The 21,661-nt window shown below is 37.5% G+C and overlaps 2 protein-coding genes across 3 annotated transcripts; one reads left to right on the forward strand and one right to left on the reverse strand.

The window, feature by feature from the left end:
* Positions 1–130: 130 nt before the first annotated feature.
* Positions 131–10,384, reverse strand: LOC113119550 (serum response factor-binding protein 1-like). Of its 2 annotated transcripts, XM_026289110.1 has the most exons (4): positions 10,248–10,384; positions 8,346–9,022; positions 1,827–2,310; positions 131–1,778 (listed from the first exon to the last, which is right to left on the reverse strand). In XM_026289110.1, the coding sequence occupies exons 2-4, from the start codon at positions 9,000–9,002 to the stop codon at positions 664–666; spliced, it is 2,256 nt and encodes a 751-aa protein (XP_026144895.1). In that variant the 5' UTR covers positions 9,003–9,022; positions 10,248–10,384; the 3' UTR covers positions 131–663. The 2 variants fall into 2 exon arrangements, with proteins under 2 accessions (XP_026144895.1, XP_026144894.1); XM_026289109.1 differs by having other exon boundaries at positions 131–2,310.
* Positions 10,385–10,402: 18 nt separating this feature from the next.
* Positions 10,403–21,366, forward strand: LOC113119552 (macoilin-1). Its single transcript, XM_026289111.1, has 11 exons — positions 10,403–10,611; positions 11,793–11,934; positions 12,088–12,214; positions 13,609–13,732; positions 14,201–14,379; positions 15,054–15,561; positions 15,639–15,797; positions 17,182–17,364; positions 17,480–17,600; positions 19,456–19,630; positions 19,715–21,366. Exons 1-11 carry the CDS (start codon positions 10,532–10,534, stop codon positions 19,915–19,917), a joined length of 2,001 nt encoding a protein of 666 aa, XP_026144896.1. The 5' UTR covers positions 10,403–10,531; the 3' UTR covers positions 19,918–21,366.
* Positions 21,367–21,661: the final 295 nt, after the last annotated feature.

Raw genomic sequence — 21,661 nt, forward strand, 5'->3', positions numbered from 1 at the left:
TTCTCCAAAGAAGAAAAAAATACATATGTGCGAATTGTATGAGTTTCTTTAAAAACACATGGTTTACATAATTCTTTAAATGTATTTAAAAAAAATAAAATAAAGAAATAACCCTGTTTAAGAGACATCATACCTATCAGGAAATATAATTTGCATCTTTATTTTACAATGAAAATGTATTCAACAGTAATAAATGTCAATTTCAGGGAAACTAAACTAATTTAAAATATTAAATATTGTAGAAACTATAGTAAAATAACACTAAGAGGGACACCCTTCAGGTTTATACTATGGGCAGAGAATCTTAAACCTTAAAACTAGCATACAGGGAAAAAAGTATTGCAACGTTTAAAATCTAATCAAATTAGCCATATCATAAGGTTAATATCAACAATGCTTATGATAACTTGGAAGTCTTTAATTGTGCAACTGAAAAACTGGAACTTTGCGGGTAAAAAAAAAAAAACCTTTTACACAGTTGTATCTATTAGATATGGATTACACATAATGGGAAATTGACTTTGCACATTGACTTTGAACAGGAAACAAAGAACAACGGTTTTACATCTGTGTTTTAATACAAATTCACAGTAAATAGTTTAACAGGAAGCATTTTTAAGTTTTAAAATATAAATGCATCAAATGAATTTGAGCAGCCTTTTCTTAATCTTCATCGTCATCAAATCTGATCTTTTTCCCTTGGAAGACTGTGATTTGTGCCTGCTGTTCCTTTCTCTTCCTGCTAGCCTCCCAGGAGGGATGAAGGGACTGCTGGGGTGGGCCTGACATCCTACCAGGGGGTACTCTAGGATTCCGCTTCTGCTCAAACTGTGGCCTTCCCCTCCCTGCCCCTGAAGGTCCTGCTTGACTTTGTTCAGCAGCTTTAAAAGTCTCTCTGTTGGGATTGAATGGACCCGTCCTCCTGTCAGCACCACGGTCTTGGCCTTTATATTGAGATGCTTTCATCCTAAACTCTGGACCTTTCCTCTGGTTCTGGAATCGAGGAGGTCTTGGACCATCACTGCGAGAGCCAAACTTTGCTTTCTGAGAGGACACGTTAGATTTGGACAACGCTGAGCAAAACACAGACTGTAATTTGCCAAGGTTTGTCTCATGCGGTTTGCCGGTGGCCTCCTTGTCAGTTTTTTGAAGCTCACTCTTATTCTCCTCGACTTTACTTTGGTTACTTTTCCGTTTCTTGAATTTGCTAACTTTGCCCAGAAAGAAGTCATCATCATCACTCTCTTCAGACTGAGACGACTGCTTATGGAAACGCTCCTCTGTGCTGTCATCAAAATATTCCTTCTCTTCCTCCTCATCTGATAAATCACTCTCTTCATCGACCTTGTCTGCCTCAGTCCTCTTGGTCTCAGGGAGGTCTTTTTTCTCTTGTGGCTTTAAGGTGGGCTTCATTTCTTTGCTTGCTTTACCAATGTTCTTCTTACTTACAGATGAAGACTTTTCAGTAGAACTTTTGACATTTAGAGCCGTGGCCTCTGCTTTCTGTGATTTGACTTCAACCTTTTTCGATTTTTCTGTTGTGGTAATCTTGGAAGGTGGCACCTCTATGAGATCAGAATCTGTACTTTCTGTTGGCTCTGCAACACTAGACGTATGGATCTCAGTGGTAGGACTATTCAGTTTTTCCTCTACCACATCACCAATCTCTTTACTGTGACCACTCTTTTGGTCATCCTCGGGTTCCTCATCACCCTCGGGTTCCTCGTCACCCTCGGGTTCCTCGTCATCCTCAGGTTCCTCGTCATCCTCAGGTTCCTTGTCATCCTCAGGTTTCTCTTCCGATTCCTCATCTTCCTCAGGTTTATCTTCCGATTCCTCATCTTCCTCAGGTTCCTCCTCTGGTCCCTCATCTTCATTCTTGGACTGCACCATATCCAGTTTGTCAGTCTTCTTCTTCTCAGCTTCAGCAGCCTTAGCTCTTTCTTCTTTGATGGCTTCTTTGACCTTCTCGAGCTTGTTGATGAAGCGGGAATGTGTGGCGATGTGTGCTATGGCTCTGTCCACAGGGCTTGCCTGAGGGTCCTGGAAAACCTTCTCAAGGTCAACATTCTCCTGAAGTGCAGTCATGGTCACCTGATCCAGTTTAAGGCTCCTTAAAGCCTTGATTTCTTTCATGATTTCTGCTGCTTTTTCTTGGCTTTCCTTCACCTCAGATTCCTGACCCTTCTTCTTTTTCTTCAGAGAAGCCACTTGCTCTGCCATTTTACTGATGATCAGCACCCTCGTTCTCTTCACTTCCTTCCTCATCCTGATCACCTCCTCTGGGATGGCCACTGCTTCAGATGATTCCTGTAAGGGGTAGTAAAGAGTATTTCAGTGTAATACTGTTTACAGAAAGAGTGAATAAAAGCAATAGTTTCAATGAAATAATTCTTCAATAAAGGAACATTCTCATTAAATTTACTCATCTTTATTCCAAACCTGTATTCTGTTGTTTTCCAGCTAAACACATTTAATTTCTGAAGTATGTACCTCAGTTTTAGGGTCACAGATCTGTTTTATTTCAGTAGAGCAGAGAGCTCTACAGTCCAGCAATTATTATTATTATTATTTTTTGTAATCAACAGCAGCTGCAACATTTTTATTGTAAAGGTTCTCATTTACACTGTGCCCTAACCCACAAATGAAAATTCTATCATTAATTACTTGCCCTCATGTCATTCCAAACCTGTAATACCCTTGTTTACCTTCGGAAGACAAATTACGATATTCTTTTATAAAATCTGAGAGCTTTCTGACCCTGCATAGACTATAATGTATCTGATATGTGCCCAGGCCCAGAAACATAGTAAAGACATTGTTTACAGGTTTCTTCAAGTTAAATTCAAGTCTTTTTAAGACCATTTATATAAACAAATAATACCTATTTCACGTCCCTACCAGCAAAGAAAAACAAAATCCTTGAACTTGTTTTCATTTATTTTTCAAATGTGGAATGGGTAAAAGATAAGCCAAGCAGGTGTGAAAAATAAAAACATTTCAGTAGGCCACAAGACAATTTGCCGAACAATGTTAAGTTGTTTTTTTAATATTAGCTAGCTACTTATTCCATGCTGGGAATATAGGGAACTGAGAGACCCCTGAACAATAAACATCGAAAATTAGAACTTACAATACATTAAATTAAGAAACACAGTCAACTCCTTAGCTCTTCACTCTTCACAGCAATCTCTTTATCAAGGACAGCCAGTTCCGTCAACTTCTCCTTTATCGTGACCGTAAGTAAACATTTTAGCGATGTCGGAGTCAGGGAACATGCATTTGAAAAGCTCTGAGATACCCTCATTTCCATTGTAGGACTGATGTTTAGCGATTGTGTTAAGAGTCCACAACACCTTGGCTTTCATTGTTGGAGTGGACCCAAAAGCTGTGTGCAGATCCACTCTAGTTGTGGTCATAGCTGAAGGGTCTGCAGCGCTAGCAGCAAGCTGGATATAAGGGGCCGTTCACAACTTCACATATCGCGTCTTTTGCTCGCTCAAGTTCGTTATTTCCAATCTAGGCACGCAGTATGCACGTTCATAATGGAAGCGATGCGGTCGCGGCGCCCACGCACCGCATTGAGTTAAAAAATCGCAACTTTTCAGAGAGCCGCAAGCGCACCACAGGTCAAGTGACAAGAACTAACCAATCAGCTTCATCCTTTCTCGTAACAAAAAAAAAAGTTGAAAGCTCAGCCAAGATGAAGGAACAGCTGATCATAGCTGTATATGGATTGCCATTTTGAAATAAATTTAGTAGCAGAGCTATTTTTAGTGCTGCAAATCCATTTATCCTTTGCTGAAATTTCTGCGTCTTCATGGAGAGCGCGCGTCATTGTTGCCTCAGGTGCACTTCTGCCCGAGCCCTTTGGAAAGAAGGAGAAAGCGGTGCCGCTTGCGTTTTCCAAGCGTTTTTAGGCGCGATATGTGAACGGCCCCTAACATTAAATCCTGCTGCCGCTTCAGGCACATTAGCAGCTAGCTGGCACTTGTTGGTTGAAACATACAGTATATGGTTGAAACACGTAGGCGATGGAATTTGTTTTTATCCATTGAGAGCACTCATGTGCTTGGATGACTTGGCATGAGACTCTAATGCCTTCATTCCCCTTTGTACCTAGCTGAATCCTTTTTGTGCATATGGTGCAAAAAGCCTCAAAAACGTTGCTGTCCACAGGTTTTAACCAATGATGAAAATAGTTTTTATCCAGCCACGCTTCATTAAATGTACATTTCCCCATAACCTCAGAATGAAATTGGTAACGTTAGCTAGCTAACATAAAAACAAACGTTAAAAATATAACGGCATCAGTCCTTTCCTGTGGAATGCTGAGATTTTCTTTGATTTTTTGCGCTTCTCTTTTGCTTGTTGCTCGAGGTCGGTGTTGTGTGTTTTGTTGCAGTCTATGGTTGTGGTGCTGTAGCACGTGATCTTCATTTACTGAAGGCATCACATGTTTGCAGTATTTTGTACTTTGACCCGGTGTTCTGTCGATTTGTCCTACGCTGTCAGATTTTCCTACCTCCCACTAAAACAGTGGGTAGTACAATTCCAAAACGAAAAATGCTACTGTAAAGTTATGGTTTATTAACGTCTACACCTACCACAACCCTAATCATACCCTTACAGTACTGCAAATACAGTAATTATGTGTTATATTCGCAGTTGTAGGTAGAAGGGATACAGCTACAGGAAACCAACAATAAATATTATTTTCTACCAATAAGTTTGTGTTTTTATTAAACTCTACACCTACCCCAACCCTAAACCTACCCTTACAGTAATGCAGATACATTAAATATCGTTGTTTAGCATGAGACAAAGGACGCAATATTGATGTGCGCGTGCGCAGTAAACCCGGGTAGGAAAATCTGACAGGGTAGGATAAAATGTCAGGACACCTGGGCTGCGTTGTGTTCTCAATTACTGGTTCCGCCACTCTTTATTTATACTACGTCATTTAATCAAAATAATCGTGGTTGACAAATGAAACTTTGGAGGAAAATTACAATACACAGAAGTTACATACAGCACAATTTTTAAGACCCAGACATCAAAATTCAAGACTTTTTATAGTCTTTTTAAGGTATTATTTCCAAATTAATAAATTCAATGGGTCTCATTCATGAAACACGAGCAGAACGAATTTTTGTGTAAATCGCGTGTAAAGTGGTTTTGGCGTAAATTTTCAGATTCATTAAAACATTCGTATTTTCCAAATGTTAGTTGGTACGAAAGAAATCTCCCAGCCACGCGTAAATAGTGCGTTTAACTTCTGAATGTTTTGCTCATTAATACGGCTACATTTTAATTCACCTTAATCGGGTACATATTTACACAGCATTTTGAAAAATATATATATATATTAATTACATACGGTTTTTCTTTTAACTTTTATTATGAGAGCCAGTAATAGGATCTGTAATATGCTGCCAAACTTCCTTTTTTAGGACCTGATACGCCACTAGTACACTTGAAAATAAAATGTGGCATTTTGAATGAACTTCTGATAATAAAACTTCAATTTCTGCAGATGAGAAATGTTTCTTTTTCAGTCGCTTTTGAGAAGACATGTTGAAATCCTTCGTTTGGTGTCATAATATGATGCTCACATATAGTTGTCAGTCAGATTTAATAGGCGGGATTTATGGTAATTGAGAGTGAGCGTGCACCCGCGTCCCATGTACGACTGATTGGAATTCATTAACACACACACACATTTCACTATCACATCTGACGTTTACGAAGTTTTTGTGAATCAGGAGAAGAGTTTTCGGTAAGTTATCTTTACGCGCAAATCACTCAGATATTTACTTGTATATTTACGAATGTTTCATGAATGAGACCCATTGCTTTTAAGGCTTTTTAAGACCCCGCGGGAACCCTGTGTTAAAATAGTCCATGTGACAGTGCTTCAAAATTAATTTGATGAAGCTATGAGAATACTTTTTGTGTGCAAATAAACCAAAAATAATGCCTTTGTTTAACAATTTTTTCCTACGCATCACCATCCGTTACCATCACAATATAGAGTATGCATGCATTGTGGTTCTCTCAGAATTGTTGTTACTTATTTTATAATTACGATTACAATATAATAAACCCTAATAAGTTCACAGAACTCAAAAAAATATTTTGTAACAGATTACACAAAAAAACATTAAAGTGATGTTTTTAAATGTTTTAAGTTTACATAAAATTAAAAATTACATTTCCAGTTGCCTTAAATTATCTCAGTTATCTTATAAATATTGATATTTCACTCAAAATTGTCTCTATTTTTCAACTCATAATGTGGGAAATACACGCAAATGTAGTCTTTTGTTGACCATCCTCAACCTAACCACAGGCTCTACTCTTCACCACAACGGTAACACTACAAAACCAACATAAGAGAAACCTTTATCAATTCTAACATAACATAACATTTAAGTACTAACTTATGTCCCTCTATGTTAATCTTGTGTAAAAACACACAAAATAACACTTAATTTCTACATTTATTTTTCTTGTTTTGTGATGCAAAGCATGATGGGAACTAGAAAACGCAATCATTTTAAGTTCACCTTACTACAACAAAATTTTGATGTCCAATGAACTTTCATTATTATTTGAGTGCAATTGACTAATTTCATTTGATTAATTTCACTGTTTGGTTTTACAGTGTCCGGTTGAACCACTATTTTAATGATATCCTTACTATGCTTCTGGGCCTGGGAAGATTTCAGATACATTACTGTTTATGGAGGGTCAGAAAGCTCTAAGATCTCATGAAAAATATCTAAATTTGTGTTCAGAAGATGCACAAAGGTCTTGTGGGTTTGGAATGACATGAAGTTGAATAATTAATGACAGAATTTTCATCTTTTGATTAACTTAACTCCACTAAATCCAGTGTTGTCTTTGAATGAGAACGACCATATACTCTACCATTCAGTTCTTCCCTTTGTTCACAAAGGCTGCATTTACTTGACGAAGAACATTAAAAAAGAAAAATAGTAATACAGTTAATCTTTTCATTTAAGGCCAGTTCTCTGTAGTTTCAACCCAATTCAAAAACAAAAGCTAAATGATGATGTCTGTACAATCTATGTTTGTACTGAATGTAGGCTACTTACTGTGCAGTTACTGCTGTTAACTTCAGATGTGTACGGTTATTGTTTTCAATAGCCAAAAGCCAGTTTGGCCTATTAAATACCAAATAAACATCTTGTTTATGCACTTTCCTTCATGTTTGTTGCTTAAAAAAAAAAAAAAAAATGTAAATCAGTATCGGCCAGTTTGCTTGTAAAAGATCGGTATCGGCCATGAAAAATCGTGATCGGTGCATCCCTAAAAAAAGTGAATATGGACAGTCATTTTTATATGTGTGTATATATATGTGTGTGTGTGTGTGTGTGTATGTGTATATATATGTAAAAGTTTTAATCTTGTTTTCAACATCGAATCCCAGGATTCAAATATACTGTTTTTTTGTTGTTGTTTTTGGTGCATACAAGCAAAAACTGATTTTCAGGTTTAAACTTTTCTGGTTATTTTTTGACTTTGGCCTAATTTTGTTGTGGGAATGTGGATATGGAAATTGGCCATGGCAACTCTGGCAAAATTAATTAGATAATGTTACTCATCTATCAACAGTGTTGCCAGATTATAGTAACATTGTTAGCATGCTTTTGGCCATTGACGTTTGACCCTGAGATACACATCTAACCTGACACAACGTGTAATACTTGATTTGAAAGCATGCAGAGGGAAATATTTTCTGTGAGGATTGACTATCAGCCTCTTCTCTACACAAATCTTATGACTTCAAGAGATGAGAAAAGATTATCTTAATATTCTTCAGAATTTATTATTTTGCGTTCCACTGAAAAAATAACAACATATGGGTTTGGAACAACATGAGGCTTTTTAATTTTAGGTGAAACATTAATTTAACATTATTTTATTAGCATTGTTTAATTGTATATTTAGATACAGTGGGTTTTATTTGGGAAGTACTAGGCAATAACAGATTTGACTGTGCGATGTCTGAACTGATTGCACTGTATTTTATGCAACCCAAAATTATTGCACTGTATTTTACATAAAATCATTTTCTATTTTTAACGGTCTTTAAATAATTTTAAGTCAAATTTTTAATCATTTTCAAAGTTTTTAAATTACTTGTTTTATTTTTAAGATTTTTTTTTTTCATGATTACTTTACTTTCTTTTATGTAAAACACATTGAATTACCACTGTGAACGAAATGTGCTATATAAATGAACTTGCCTTGCTTAATTTCACTGGCTCTCAAACATAACTAAAATATTTCACAAACACTGCTTCAAATTCACTTACCTCAACTGTTAGTGATTCTTCATTCTGGCACTGATTGATCGGTTCATTTATTGTCTCTAGACTCGTCTTCTGGCTCTCCTGTGTGGAACCATCAATCTCCTCTTGCCTGTCTTCATCTGTTTTTATATCACCCTCATCCTCTTTTAGTTTCTTATCATCATCTTCATTGCTTGACTTCTCTGAACCCAGATCATCATCATCATCATCATCGCTGTCAGCTTGTGACTGATCTAGCGACGTGGCATTTTTTTCATAGTTTTTTCCTTGTTTTCCTGCATTTATTCTCTCCTCTTTGAAGGCTTTGATGGCTGCCTTTATGCTCTGGATTTTCTGGCTGAACTGTGGGTGTGTTGCGATGCGGGCGATGGCTCGTTCGGATAGGCTAGCCTCTTTATTCCGGCACACTTTCTCAAAGCTGATGTCCTTCTGAAGGGCAGACTTGGTGACGCTGTCCGGCGTGATAGTCTTCAGTTCATGGATCTCCTCCCGAAGTCTGGCCGCTCGTCTGCGGAACTTCTCCAAGTCTGCCTCACTTCCTTTCTTCTTCTCCAGGACTGAGATCTGACGGATGAGTTTCCGGATGAGGAGCACCTTCACCCTTTTAACCTCCACCCTCATTTTGACCACCTCATTGCTGAGGATCAGTACTGCAGGCATCTTTATCTACTTTCTGAAAACTTTGAAATGAGAAAAGCAACAAGTAGTGTAAGCACACTGGTTAAGGGTGATTTTGTTTCTATTGATTTCTTTTAGGTTTTAACATCATCTTCATTAAGCCATGCTTCTTAACATTTTTAATTTTATCACTGGGCTGTTACTTGCTTAGAAACACAATGAATTTGTAACAGCAATACTACCACTTTGGTGAATAAAATAAAATAAGCTGGAGAGAAAGCATTCATTTCTTTTAAAATAAATAAATCTTACCGACAACTAGTTTTCTGGACTAAACTGTTAACTACAAAAAATAATAATAATAATAGTAAAAAAAAAATACATGTTATTATTAAGTGTTATTTCTTTCTTTTTATTTAAAGTCAAGTCTTGTTTTCGATATCAAATCACAGGTTTTTATAAATAATTGCTTTTTATTATAGTTTATTAAAATTATTTTTTTGTAAAAATCTGTTTTCAGTTGTATAAATTTATTTTTCTCCTAACTTTTGGCCACATTTGTTGTGAGACTGGACAGGAAAATATATTTCCATCTTATAGTATATTTATAGATATTTTATACATACAGTTTGAGCAAACTGTGACAGTAAGAAACTTAATAAATATTGGATAAATACGCACTGCACAGTGGTCATAGATATTGCATCATAATTGCAGTGATCTTTGTGTACATCATCTTAAACATATTGATCAAAACTTTAATAATTTATTTAAGAATTTTAAACACTTAATGTACATTTAAAGATAGTCATAAAAATAATGGTTAACAAGTATTTACATAAATGCTAAATAATCACAAATTATTAAACATCACAACAGTGCGAGTAAAAAGTTTGTGTACGTAATGTTTTACTCAAACTAGGTATTGTGAGCAACATTATGCAACGCAAATATAATAATGATGACATGAGATATGTGAAATCAACACTACTAATCTGTGAATGACTGACACAATAACACAAGCAAACATTGGCAATAAACATAGATATAACCTCCCCACAACTTATACTTCCAAAAATCTCACTAAAATAAGAATTAATTTTCGCGACATGTCTCACGAGTTTTTGTTTCTTCTCATCCAGCTCGAGCATGGCTGAAGACATGTGTCGAAGTGGTCCGAAGTGTTCTATTTAAAAACACCACGTCTACACAATATGCCACCAGTTTCACTTCAGTATTGTTATACAAACCATCAAATCCACAAGTTATGTCCATGTTAACACTTACCTTCAAAAAATAAACCTTTAAATCAGACAGAAGAGTTGTCTGCTCAGGACGCCGCCATCTTGCCTTGGGAACGTGGTGCGGAGCGTACGGCGTCGTCACGTCACGAAGCGTCCAGAATAAAAATGGGAGGGCCTCACGCAGACTGTTTTTATTTATTTCTTTGTGTCTAGTGGAAAGAAAACACTTGACAGTCCCGCATTCGCGTAGCGATGCTCATCTATATTAAGACGGTCACGTAGTTTCCCCTCGAGTGTTCAAAGTGACGGGAATCTAAAGGGTGGAGGATGAAGAGGCGCAATGCGGACTGCAGCAAACTCCGTCGCCCGTTGAAACGGAACCGAATCACCGAGGGTATTCACAGCAGGTACGGACGGAGAACCTCCTGGGCACCGACCGCACCGTAATGGCGTCTCTGAACGGAGCTCGGCTGTTTATGAGCTGTCACAGTCAGATACAGATGACCGTTCACTGTAATCATTCACTCCAGACTGAGTGTGTGGCATCATATACGTGGATGTGGCTTCTGTGTATCATCCATAGGCTTCAATAGTGAAGAATATAAAATAATAAGCATTACTCATAGTACTGGCCATGACATGAATGTTCTTCTGCAGTTGTCTTTTATAGCCATCATCACAAGATCCAGCTTGTGCAAATGTGTTTTGGTGCTTAGCTTGGTCATTGGCTGCTAACCAAGCTACAAAAAAAAAAAAAAAAAAACAATTTTACCAATTGATAGCTGAATTGTTGCTGGTCCACCAAGAAAATAACTCCAGAGCTGCAGTTGGATCTTCCAGTAGGGCATTAAGATGTCTTATGTTGTTGTCACTTGATAGAAACGCTTCTGCCACATGTGTTGGGTTATTGTCATGAAGGTAATCCTATGCAAACTGGTTGATTTAAGACTGCTCTTGTTCTAGAAATGTTCCGATTAAACCCTGTGCAACTTAATTCTTCTAGTTGTGGTTAATTCCACACGACGCTGTGTTGACTGAGACCCATCTGAAAAAATGAGTGCATCTATACACTACCAAGATCTGCTTTGCCAAGACTTTATTGGTGGAGTATATTTGAATAGTTTTTATATATGTGACCCTCGATCATTTTGACCCATGCAATGTGTTGTTGGCTATGGCTACAAATATACCTGTGCTACTTATGACTGCTTTTGTGCTCCAGGGTCACATACTGTATGAGGTTCCCACAGTTAAAAATGTCAGGGGGAAAAAAGCCTGTAAAAAAGTCATGATAATGCCTATAGCAATTTAAAGAATACAAATTTCTATGGTTATGGATGTTCACAGAAGCAGACTACTTTATAAGATGACTTTTGCACATAAATCTTTGGAACATAATGAAAATTAAATAATTTATAATAAAAATCTATATTTTTTTTATAATTCATGTGATATATTAATGGAAATCCTCCCTAGAAAGTATTCTAAAAGCATGCAAGCGATGCATGCACTATGGACTGCTGGAACAATAATAAAAATTCATTTATACTAGATTTCTAAAAAATAATGATTTCTTTTGATCTGGCAGTACCTTCCTGTACCTGAAGTTCCTGGTCGTTTGGGCGCTGGTTCTGCTGGCTGATTTTGTGCTGGACTTCAGGTTCGAGTACCTGTGGCCTTTCTGGCTGTTCATCAGGAGCGTTTATGATTCCTTTAGATATCAGGGACTGGTGAGTATTTGGCCTTTCACTGATGTGTAATTGAGGAGTTATTGGCTCACTCTCTGCTTGATTCTTTATCATTCAGCTTATGAACGTCTCTGAGTGATGTGTTCCACTCAGGCTAAATCGATCATCCCTCACACTTCTCATCTGATTCCACAGGCGTTCTCTGTGTTCTTTGTGTGTGTCGCATTCACATCAGACATCATCTGCCTCCTGTTCATCCCCAAGCAATGGCTGTTCTTCGCCGCCAGCACGTATGTCTGGGTGCAGTACGTGTGGCATACAGGTAGGTCAACCTTCTGACTTTTCACAAGTATCATTTTAGCAGTAAGGCTGGTTACACACTATAGAGTTGACTGAATTTTAGAGAACACCTAGGAGAGATGATTCTGTGTAAGTAATGCAAAGTAATCATGTAACCGGAAGTTGTATAATCTGCCTTAGGCTTCCATTGACCAATGAAAACTTCATACTCGTGCTTTCAGAAACCCAATTGACTGTTTTCTGGTTTGATTTCAGACTGCCCCAGTTTATTCTACATGTCTGTCCATGAAATGCTCTGGCAGAAGTTGTGCTAGTGTGTAAGCACCTAAAGCCTTTGTCGCTGATTATTCAGTGGCATAATTCAGGAACATGGTGCTAAATATTACGCAATGGTTTGCTTTTATAGCAGTTACTAGAGAGGGTGATTTTGAAAGGGCTTTTCTTATGCAAATGATAGCATTTAGATCTGTCTGGATATTCCTTTATCTTGAATGTTTGATGAGTGGGATTTTTTTTAAGCACTCATTGATGACTGACATCATAGTTAATGTATTCAAAAGTGTTTTTTTTTTTTTTTTTTTGTGAAAATTCTCAACTTGTTCAAACACAGTAAGATAGGGATCTTATAAAATAATATTACAATTTAAAGTAATTTTTTCTATCTGATTATACACTTAAAATGTAGTTTATTCATGTGATATCAAAGCTGAACTTTTAGCAATGTTCATTGTCACATGACCCATCAGAAATCGTTCTAATATGCAGATTTGCTGCTCAAGAAACATTTCTGATTATTATCAATGTTGTAAACCGTTCTTATTCAACAATTCTTTGAATAGAAAATGGTATTTGAAGTAGAAATCTTTACATTATAAATGTAACACTTTTGATCAATTCAGTGCATACTTGTAGAATATACTGTATATGCTTCCATGTAGAGATTGACCCTGCTCTTATATTTGAACTCTGAGTGAACAGCAGAGATCTTTGATGGATTTTTAAGTGCTGCTGTCATTATATGCCCTTCTCTTGGGTCGATTCAGTGATACCTCAGGATAGAGGATGAAAAGAATCGCTGACACTGAGTGATTGTTCCTTGAAAACCGCTTCAATATTCCTTGAGCTGTGACTGTGATTGCTTCTGCTGACACACAACTCACAGCGTGTCTCAACAAGAGAGTTTTTCCAGCAAACTAGGGTTTTGTTTGCAGCCTAAAGCTTGTTTTGTGAAACCTGTGTGACGTTATTTGTATGCCTTTTATGCAACCTCTTGGATGTCTAGGTCACTATTGGGCTAGAAGTCATTATAGTTTGAAGAATTATACATTCCTAGATATTCCATAAGAATATCCTAACTATTACAGGAGGCTAGAGATCATTCTACATAGTTTTCCCTCTCTCTTGTTCTGTTTTCAGAGCGAGGTGTGTGTCTGCCGACTGTCTCTCTCTGGATTCTCTTCGTCTACATCGAAGCAGCCATCCGATTCAAGGATTTGAAACATTTTCACGTAGACCTCTGCCGTCCATTCGCAGCTCACTGGTAAGCTTCGCTTGCATTTTACTCGGCCACATTTCATTGCAAAACTTGTATGATCCACTTTCTGTTATGCAACAAAAGAGGATACATTCTGAATTATCTTAATGCTACTCATTTCCAAACAATAATAAAATAAAACCACAAAAACTCACTAGCTTCTTCACTCGCAATATATCCCTTTTGATTTCTATGTAAAAAAAATAAGGTTTTGTAATTTTGGGGCGAATTATCTCTTCAAGCGCAAAGTCACACCACGTTATTCTCTGACAGTTTTTGATTATTCAACAAAGCTGATGTAACTGTACTACTTATATCGCAGCTTTGTATTTGTAAACACACTGGTGGCGTCTCCATAGCAGCGCATTGGAGGGTTGCCATCATCTGAAGATGTCTGATGTTGACTCATCGCTAGTTGTACCAATCATGTTTTGTGTGTTTTCTGTAACATGCTGTTCTGTTCGTTCATTGCAGCATTGGCTATCCCGTGGTGACGCTGGGCTTCGGATTCAAGAGTTATGTGAGCTATAAGATGCGTCTTCGCAAACAAAAGGAGGTGCAGAAGGAAAATGAGTTCTACATGCAGCTCCTACTGCAGGCCCTGCCTCCAGAACAACAGATGCTTCAGAGACAGGAGCGAGAGACCGAGGAGGGTAAGATCACCACTTGACCAGTTTCAATATGACCACGCCGTCTGCATTTGTTGAAAGGGGAAGCCGTGCAAAACAAAGACGAAACAATTTCCATCATTTTCCATTCAAAAGAAATTCATTTTGAAATGAAATGCATTTAACTAATGAAAATTTACCGTTATGGCATTTATAATGTTAAACAATAATTATAAAAAATATAAATGCTGTTCTTGTTAAGGGGTCATGAGCTGCCTTTGTGTTTTATTTTGTCCTGTTCTCTGAGGTCCACTTATAATGTTACCAAGATGTGTACATCACAAACATCATAATTTAGAAGTAATAGGCTATTTTCTGTCCTGCTTTGACCGCCCTCATCAGAAAACATATTTTGAATAGGCGTGGCTGATTGTAGACTCTGCTACGATTGGCTAATCGTTGTGTGTGTTTGACAGTGCACATTCCTCATAGATGGACTCTGCTGTGAATTTCTTATATATATTGTTAAGGTCAAAAATGCATAAATAACTCAATACATATCAAGGGATTTATAAGAAGAGACCAAGCAATAGCCATTACTGTCAGATCCAATATAGTCGGCATATCATTCATGAAAATTCAGCTTTGTTTCAGTTGTAGTCATGCCAGTCAAACAGCATTGCCATGTGACCTTAAGATCTCTTTTATTCATTTGGCAGCCATCTCAAAAGGCATGTCTGAAGCAGACTCGGTCCTAGTGGCTCAGAACGGCTCTGCTATTTCCAAGAAGCTGCCCATCTCTCTGCCTGAACTAGAGTACAAGGAGAAGGGCAAAGACGGGGGGAAAGACAAAAAACAGCATCAGCAGCACAGCATAGGAATAAACAACAACATCCTACAGACTGTGGATGCTAAACTACAGGATATTGAGTATATGGAGAACCACCTAAACACTAAGAGACTCAACAACGAGCTCCGTGGCAGTGCCGAGAACCTGTTCCTGAAAGAGGAGGGGGGCGGCGGAGGAGGAAGCTCTGCCACCTCCAAACATTACAAAAACTCCTCCCCCCACAGCCACAACTCCACCAATGGCAGCGTACCATCCTCTTCATCCAGTAGGAGTGAAAAGAAGCAGAAGTGTGCAGGGAAGAACCTTGCACCTCACAGAGATCTGATGGAGAACTGTATACCTAACAACCAGCTCAGTAAACCAGAAGCATTAGTGCGGTAAGAGTCCTACTGTGCTCTGATTCAGCCACTGGAGTGCGTCCGTCCTGTTCATTCTCTTTTTCTCTGTCTGGCAGGCTTGAGCAGGACATAAAGAAGCTGAAGGCTGACCTGCAGGCGAGCAGACAGGTGGAGCAAGACCTGCGCAGTCAGATCAGCTCTCTGAGCAGCGCTGAGAGGAGCATGCGCTCGGAGCTCGGTCAGCTCCGCCAGGAGAACGAGTTACTGCAGAACAAGTGAGAGTTCAGCTGCTTAAAACCCATTCCAGATGATTCCTGTTATATGCCAGAAGATATTGTACATGGGACTCTGACAGATTTATTGGGGACCACTTGACAAGGTGGTGTTTTTCATTGAGGGAGAATACTAGTGTCAGTTATTTGAATATGTAAGACTGAAAGGTCATCATTGACATGATAAATGATTGTGATTGGCCAGTCTTAATCAGGGCTGAGAAAGCTACTGGTATACAGGTAGGGACAATAATTAACACCTACATAAAGGCCATTCAACTAAAAATACACTATAAAAAAAAAAAAAAAAAGGTTATTTAGACTGTTGTTGTTATTATTAAAGGGTTAGTTCAGCCAAATATGAAAATTATGTCATTAATAACTTACCCTCGTGTCGTTCCAAACTTCGGTTTGAACTTCCAAAAGACTTCGGTTCATCTTGGAACACAGTTTAAGATATTTTAGATATAGTCCGAGAGCTCTCAGTCCCTCCATTGAAGCTGTGTGTACGGTATACTGTCAAGGTCCAGAAAGGTAAGAAAAACATCATCAAAGTAGTCCATGTGACATCAGGGGGTCAGTTAGAATATTTTGAAGCATCGAAAATACATTTTGGTCCAAAAATGAAGACTTGCTGTGACTCTTGACGTATGGTGCTGCTGACGTGTTATCTTTGTTATTAAGCGCACCAGAAAACACACGGTGGCGTGAACGTGCTCACCCATAAACACAATCAAGCCTAGAGGAAAAAAAACGTAAACCACCCCTGTAACTAATTTTAGTACATTTTATAAAAAATAAATATCAATGTCATTTCAGCAATTACAGATGTTTTTTTGCTTGTATATGTGTGTCAACATCGGTGTTGACCATCATCAAAAAAATATATACCACTGAAAAATTACAAAAGCATGTGTTAAAAAATTACTAAAGTTTGATTTTAAAAATAAAAACAAATACAATTAAACTAAAAACTGAAAATACAGAAAAAAAGTCATTCATAATATTAATAAATACTATAACAGCATATAAATAATATTAAAATGACACTGATTTAGACCTAAATAACTGACCAGTTAGACGTTTTTGTTTGTTTTTAACCAGTAAATCCCATTAGTAATCATTTGTGATAATGTTTTATTTGTATACCACCTTTCATACTTTAAAATCGCAAATTGAAATGAAAAAGCTCAAACACTAAAAGCTTACTTTTTAAAAACGAATCTGTTTCCAAGGCCCCTAGTTTTATGCTAATCACTACAATTGCTAATTAGTAGTACACTTCTAGGTCTCTACATTCCTGTGGTAACACCTGCCTTTGTATCATCAGATGCTCTCTTCCTGCAGTTGTTTATGTCAGTGTTGATTAAGTGTGTCTCTGTATTAGGCTTCATAATGCTGTGCAGGCCAAGCAGAAGGACAAGCAAACGATTGTGCAACTGGAGAAGCGGCTTAAGGCAGAACAGGAAGCACGAGCCGCGGTGGAAAAGCAGCTTGCAGAAGAGAAGAAAAGAAAGAAGATGGAAGAGGCCACAGCCGCACGTGCTGTCGCTCTGGCAGCTGCCTCCAGGTGAGACTTCACTCCCTGTATTCTGTGGAAAAGTCATTAAATGATCATATGTTGCTGTGTCTCGGTTTTGTTATGTCTCTGTGCTGGTGGACTTGACTCTCGCCTCCCTTCACAGAGGAGAGTGCACTGATTCACTGAGGAGTCGCATACGTGAGCTGGAGTCGGAGTGCAAGAAGGTCACACATGACATGAAGCTGAAGGAGGAACAAATCCGAGAGCTCGAGCTCAAAGCACAAGTAAGCCAGAACCCCTGCTGACATGCTGCTTTTATATGAGCAAGAGCAGGGTTTAGAATAAAGCATTCGGGGAGGAATGACCTTTGAGAGGCATATTGCGGTTCAGTCAGTGAGTGATTTGTAGGAGAAAGACATTTGAAAACATTTAAAATCAACATGAAATCAGAATTTACTTCCCTGCACATTAATTTTAATTTTCATTAAAAATAAACTTCCATCACTGGACCAATTTTCTTTTTCAGCTTATGTTGTCTAGGCCATAAAGGCTTCTGGTTAATCTTAACTCGATAACAAATAACTATTTAACTGATTTAGTGATGCAAAAATATTATAAAAAACACTAAGATCATAAACGAATTGGATTTGTTTCATATGAGTTTGAAGCTTATATGGATATATTTATTTACACTTAACAGGCCCATTTACTGTAATCATTACAATATACCGGACATTGATTATGGAACACCATATGGTTAAATTATTTTTAAATAAAATATATCATAACTGTACCCATAGTAAATTCAAAGCCAAAAAACATAAATATTCACATGATTATCATAATTATATCTAACCTAGAGGTGCTCCGATCACGATCGGCCGATCATTAATGCGCATCTCATCATTAAAGCCGGTTCTCTAATCAGCGGTTAATTCCATCAGGTGTGTGATTTCACATAGAGCAGCTGTTTCTACACAGAGCCGCTGTTAACTGAGAAGATGCGCCAAAAAACGCTGAAAATTAAGTGGATTTGCGCATCTTCTCTATTAACAACGGCTCTGTGTAGTAACAGCTGCTCTATGTGAAATCACGCACCTGATGGAATTAACCGCTGATGTCACAGTAAAATAATTCTATAATACATCTTTATCAATATAATTTAACAAATATAGATTAAAAAAAAGAGGATTAATCCGCATTTACAAAAAAACGATTGAGAATTAATTTGTGAAAATATACCACCTTTGAATTGGTCAGTTTTTTATTTTGTTTTTTTATTATTATGAGTCAAAATAAGTCTCTAAAAGTCACCAAGCTTGTATCGTACTATTGTGAAATATTATTACATTTAAAAAATAGTGTTAATAGATTTTAACATGCATTTTATTTCTGTGAAGACTGGAGGAATGATGCTGAAAATTCAGCTGCACATCAGTGTCACATGATCCTTCAGAAATCTTTTCTGATTAGCTGCTCAGGAAACTATTCTTATTATAATGTTGAAAACCATGATACATTTTTCAGGATTTCATGATAAATAAAAGTAGAAAAGAACAGCATTGTTTTTAAATAGAAATCTTTTGTAACATTAGAAATGCCTGTAGAGTGCTTATAAGCATTTAAAATGCATCCATTCTATATAAATTGGCTAAAGTAAAATAAATAACATTTTCAGACCCCAAAATTAGTATAGGAGTGCATAACAGTAGTATATATTTCATGAAATAATTATTTCCTGAAGTACTCTGAGAGAGATATGTGTGTGTGTGTGTGTGTGTGTGTGTGTGTGTGTGTGTGTGTGTGCGTTATATGTATGTTTTATTAATTTAAAAACAGTTTAATATGCACACATGAAACACCCTTTTTTGTGTTACATTTGGCCTGATTTCTGGGTCAAAGTGTTTATTCACTTCATGATTGGCTGTAGATTCTCATTCAAGTCTTCAAGCAGCCTCGTAGCATTCAGAAGGATCAAATCTAATCTAAAGACTCATTTAGCCCTTTTTTTATTCTTCTCAAAATATTCTGTTTACACAGAAAAGTCTACCAAATTGTGGATGTAAAATATGTTGAATGATCTTCATATAGACCAAAACATCCCTTCGGATATTTAACTCTTCGTTTCTTTATGTGCAGGAATTGCGCAAATATAAGGAGAACGAAAAGGACACCGAGGTTCTGATGTCAGCGCTGTCGGCCATGCAGGACAAGACCCAGCACCTAGAGAACAGTCTGAGTGCAGAGACCAGGATCAAACTGGATCTCTTTTCAGCGCTCGGAGACGCCAAGAGACAGCTAGAGATCGCTCAAGGTCTGCCCCCTTCCTGTCTTAATGTGTTTCTCAGGCTTGTCTGCTTCTGATCACTAACCTATTCTCTCTCTTTCCGGCACACAGGTCAGATTTTGCAGAAGGAGCAGGAGATAAAAGAGTTGAAGCAGAAAATCGCAGAGGTCTTGGCGGTCATGCCCAGCATCACCTACTCGGCAGAGACCAACAGCATGACCCCTGTGACCCCACATTACTCCTCCAAGTTCATGGACACCAGTCCTTCCAGCTTGGACCCCAATGCCTCCGTCTACCAGCCGCTCAAGAAGTGAATGTCCAATCACATCGTCCAATTTGCTCTTAGATTAGTCTAAGAAGTTCAGTATGCAAACTAATGGGATGGACTAGTATTTGTGTATGGTTTACCCCTCCTCTGTTAGTAAGGCTCTTCTTCGTTGTTGATAAAATAAGTGGAGAAAAAATAGAAAAAGGGATGTCACATTGACCAGAACTGCCCTCCTTGTTTACGGTTATTTTTACACCTCAATTCTTTTCTTGGTAATGGCACTTCAGCCTGTCGTGGTTCTTTTGTCGTCCTCCATCTGTTTTGTGAGATCTTTATGAAGATCATGATTTTATTAACACCGCCTCATCTTTGTGTTAAATCTGAACCGTTTTATGTGCCAGTGACTTCTTTTACTTCCCTGGTATAAACGTACCATCTTTAGGTTTATCGAATGTAAAAAGAAAAGGGAAAAAGTATTGAAATGAGACGGAAGTATTTGTGATGGAAAAACTATGTATTTGTTGCGATGGAGTGATTTAAGAATGCTTTTCAGTTCAAGTATGACCACAGTATTTTGCATCCTTTTTTTTTTATTATTTTTTTTTTGAGGGAGGTAAAAAGCATTTCATTGCAGATGTTGGATCTGAGTTGGAAATATTTTAGGTGTCAGTTCCTCCTGTTGCTGTTTCCTAAAAGGTCGAAGACACGGAAAAAAAAAACCTAGGTATTTAGGGACTGATCTTCAAATTGTATTTGCTGACAAAAATGCTGCATAAATATTCGGGAATGTTGTCGTATTTTGCGGTTAATGCAAGTCCTTTTTGTTACCGGACAAAATTGAAATAGATTTTAGTTGAAGCCAGTTGAAAAGCTGAAAATATGATGTCTTGTTTGCCAGTTATGTTACACAGTGCCTTGAAATATGTTGTTTTATATAATACAAGCCGTATTCACCCACCCTTAGAATCCATCTGATTGGTCAGCACCCAACATGACCTGTTTTTTGGGGGGGGTTGTTGTTTTTTCAGCATGGCATTTAAAATCATCAGCCCTCTTGTTGCTAAGTGTTTTGTCAGCAGCAAGCCCACTTTCATCCACTAGTTATCAATGTTCTACTGTTTCTGTTATGTCTCTTATTTACATTGACATGCTCACTGCATTTTATAATACTTCCTGAATGGTTTGATTTTGGTAAAATGTGCCAACTTTTCCTCCCTTCTTCCATTTAAGGATGATGCAAACCATGCTTTATTTCATAGAGATATTATTCAGTGACTGGAACAACACCTTCGAATCAATCCATTAATGCCCCATGACTGAGTTCTCCTCCACATTTCTTCTTCAGTGGTTTAAGGTTTGTGTCATGATGGTTTAGTCCTTGTTTTTACAACAAGGCTTTCTTTGTTGAGTTGTCTACCTTGGGAAAGTATTACTGTGGATTGCATATGGTGTTTTTATGGTAAACTTTGTTGAGAGTAAAGAACATGTCTTTGTTTCTCATTGTTTGATTGATTTATTCTAAAAGAACATAACTAAATATTGAGGTTGTGTGTGTGTGTGTGTGTGTGTGTATACAGGGGTGTAAAGTACATCACTACTTTACTTGTTAGGGAAATTTGCACTTCACTCAATTGCCATCGGAATGTGATACTTAATTTTACAATTGGAGAACATAATATAACATGTAATTTTTAAAAAGTATACAACAAATATTTCATTACTTGCAATAGAATAATTATATTTTGTGTTGTTTAAACTTTTTCATTTTTGTTTAGTTAAGGTTGAAGGAC

Source organism: Carassius auratus, chromosome 19 (genome assembly GCF_003368295.1).
Source record: "Carassius auratus strain Wakin chromosome 19, ASM336829v1, whole genome shotgun sequence".
Taxonomy (NCBI): Eukaryota; Metazoa; Chordata; class Actinopteri; order Cypriniformes; family Cyprinidae; genus Carassius; species Carassius auratus.

What these genes read in the sequence shown, in the direction of transcription:
- LOC113119550 (XM_026289109.1), bottom strand. Translation starts at nt 9,002, where the DNA reads ATGCCTGCAGTACTGATCCTCAGCAATGAGGTGGTCAAAATGAGGGTG. An exon ending in AAGAATCACTAACAGTTGAG is followed by an intron (nt 2,311 to 8,345) that starts GTAAGTGAATTT and finishes TACCCCTTACAG; the next exon opens with GAATCATCTGAAGCAGTGGC.
- LOC113119552 (XM_026289111.1), top strand. Translation starts at nt 10,532, where the DNA reads ATGAAGAGGCGCAATGCGGACTGCAGCAAACTCCGTCGCCCGTTGAAA. An exon ending in GCAGTACGTGTGGCATACAG is followed by an intron (nt 12,215 to 13,608) that starts GTAGGTCAACCT and finishes TTCTGTTTTCAG; the next exon opens with AGCGAGGTGTGTGTCTGCCG. An exon ending in ACAGCTAGAGATCGCTCAAG is followed by an intron (nt 19,631 to 19,714) that starts GTCTGCCCCCTT and finishes TCCGGCACACAG; the next exon opens with GTCAGATTTTGCAGAAGGAG.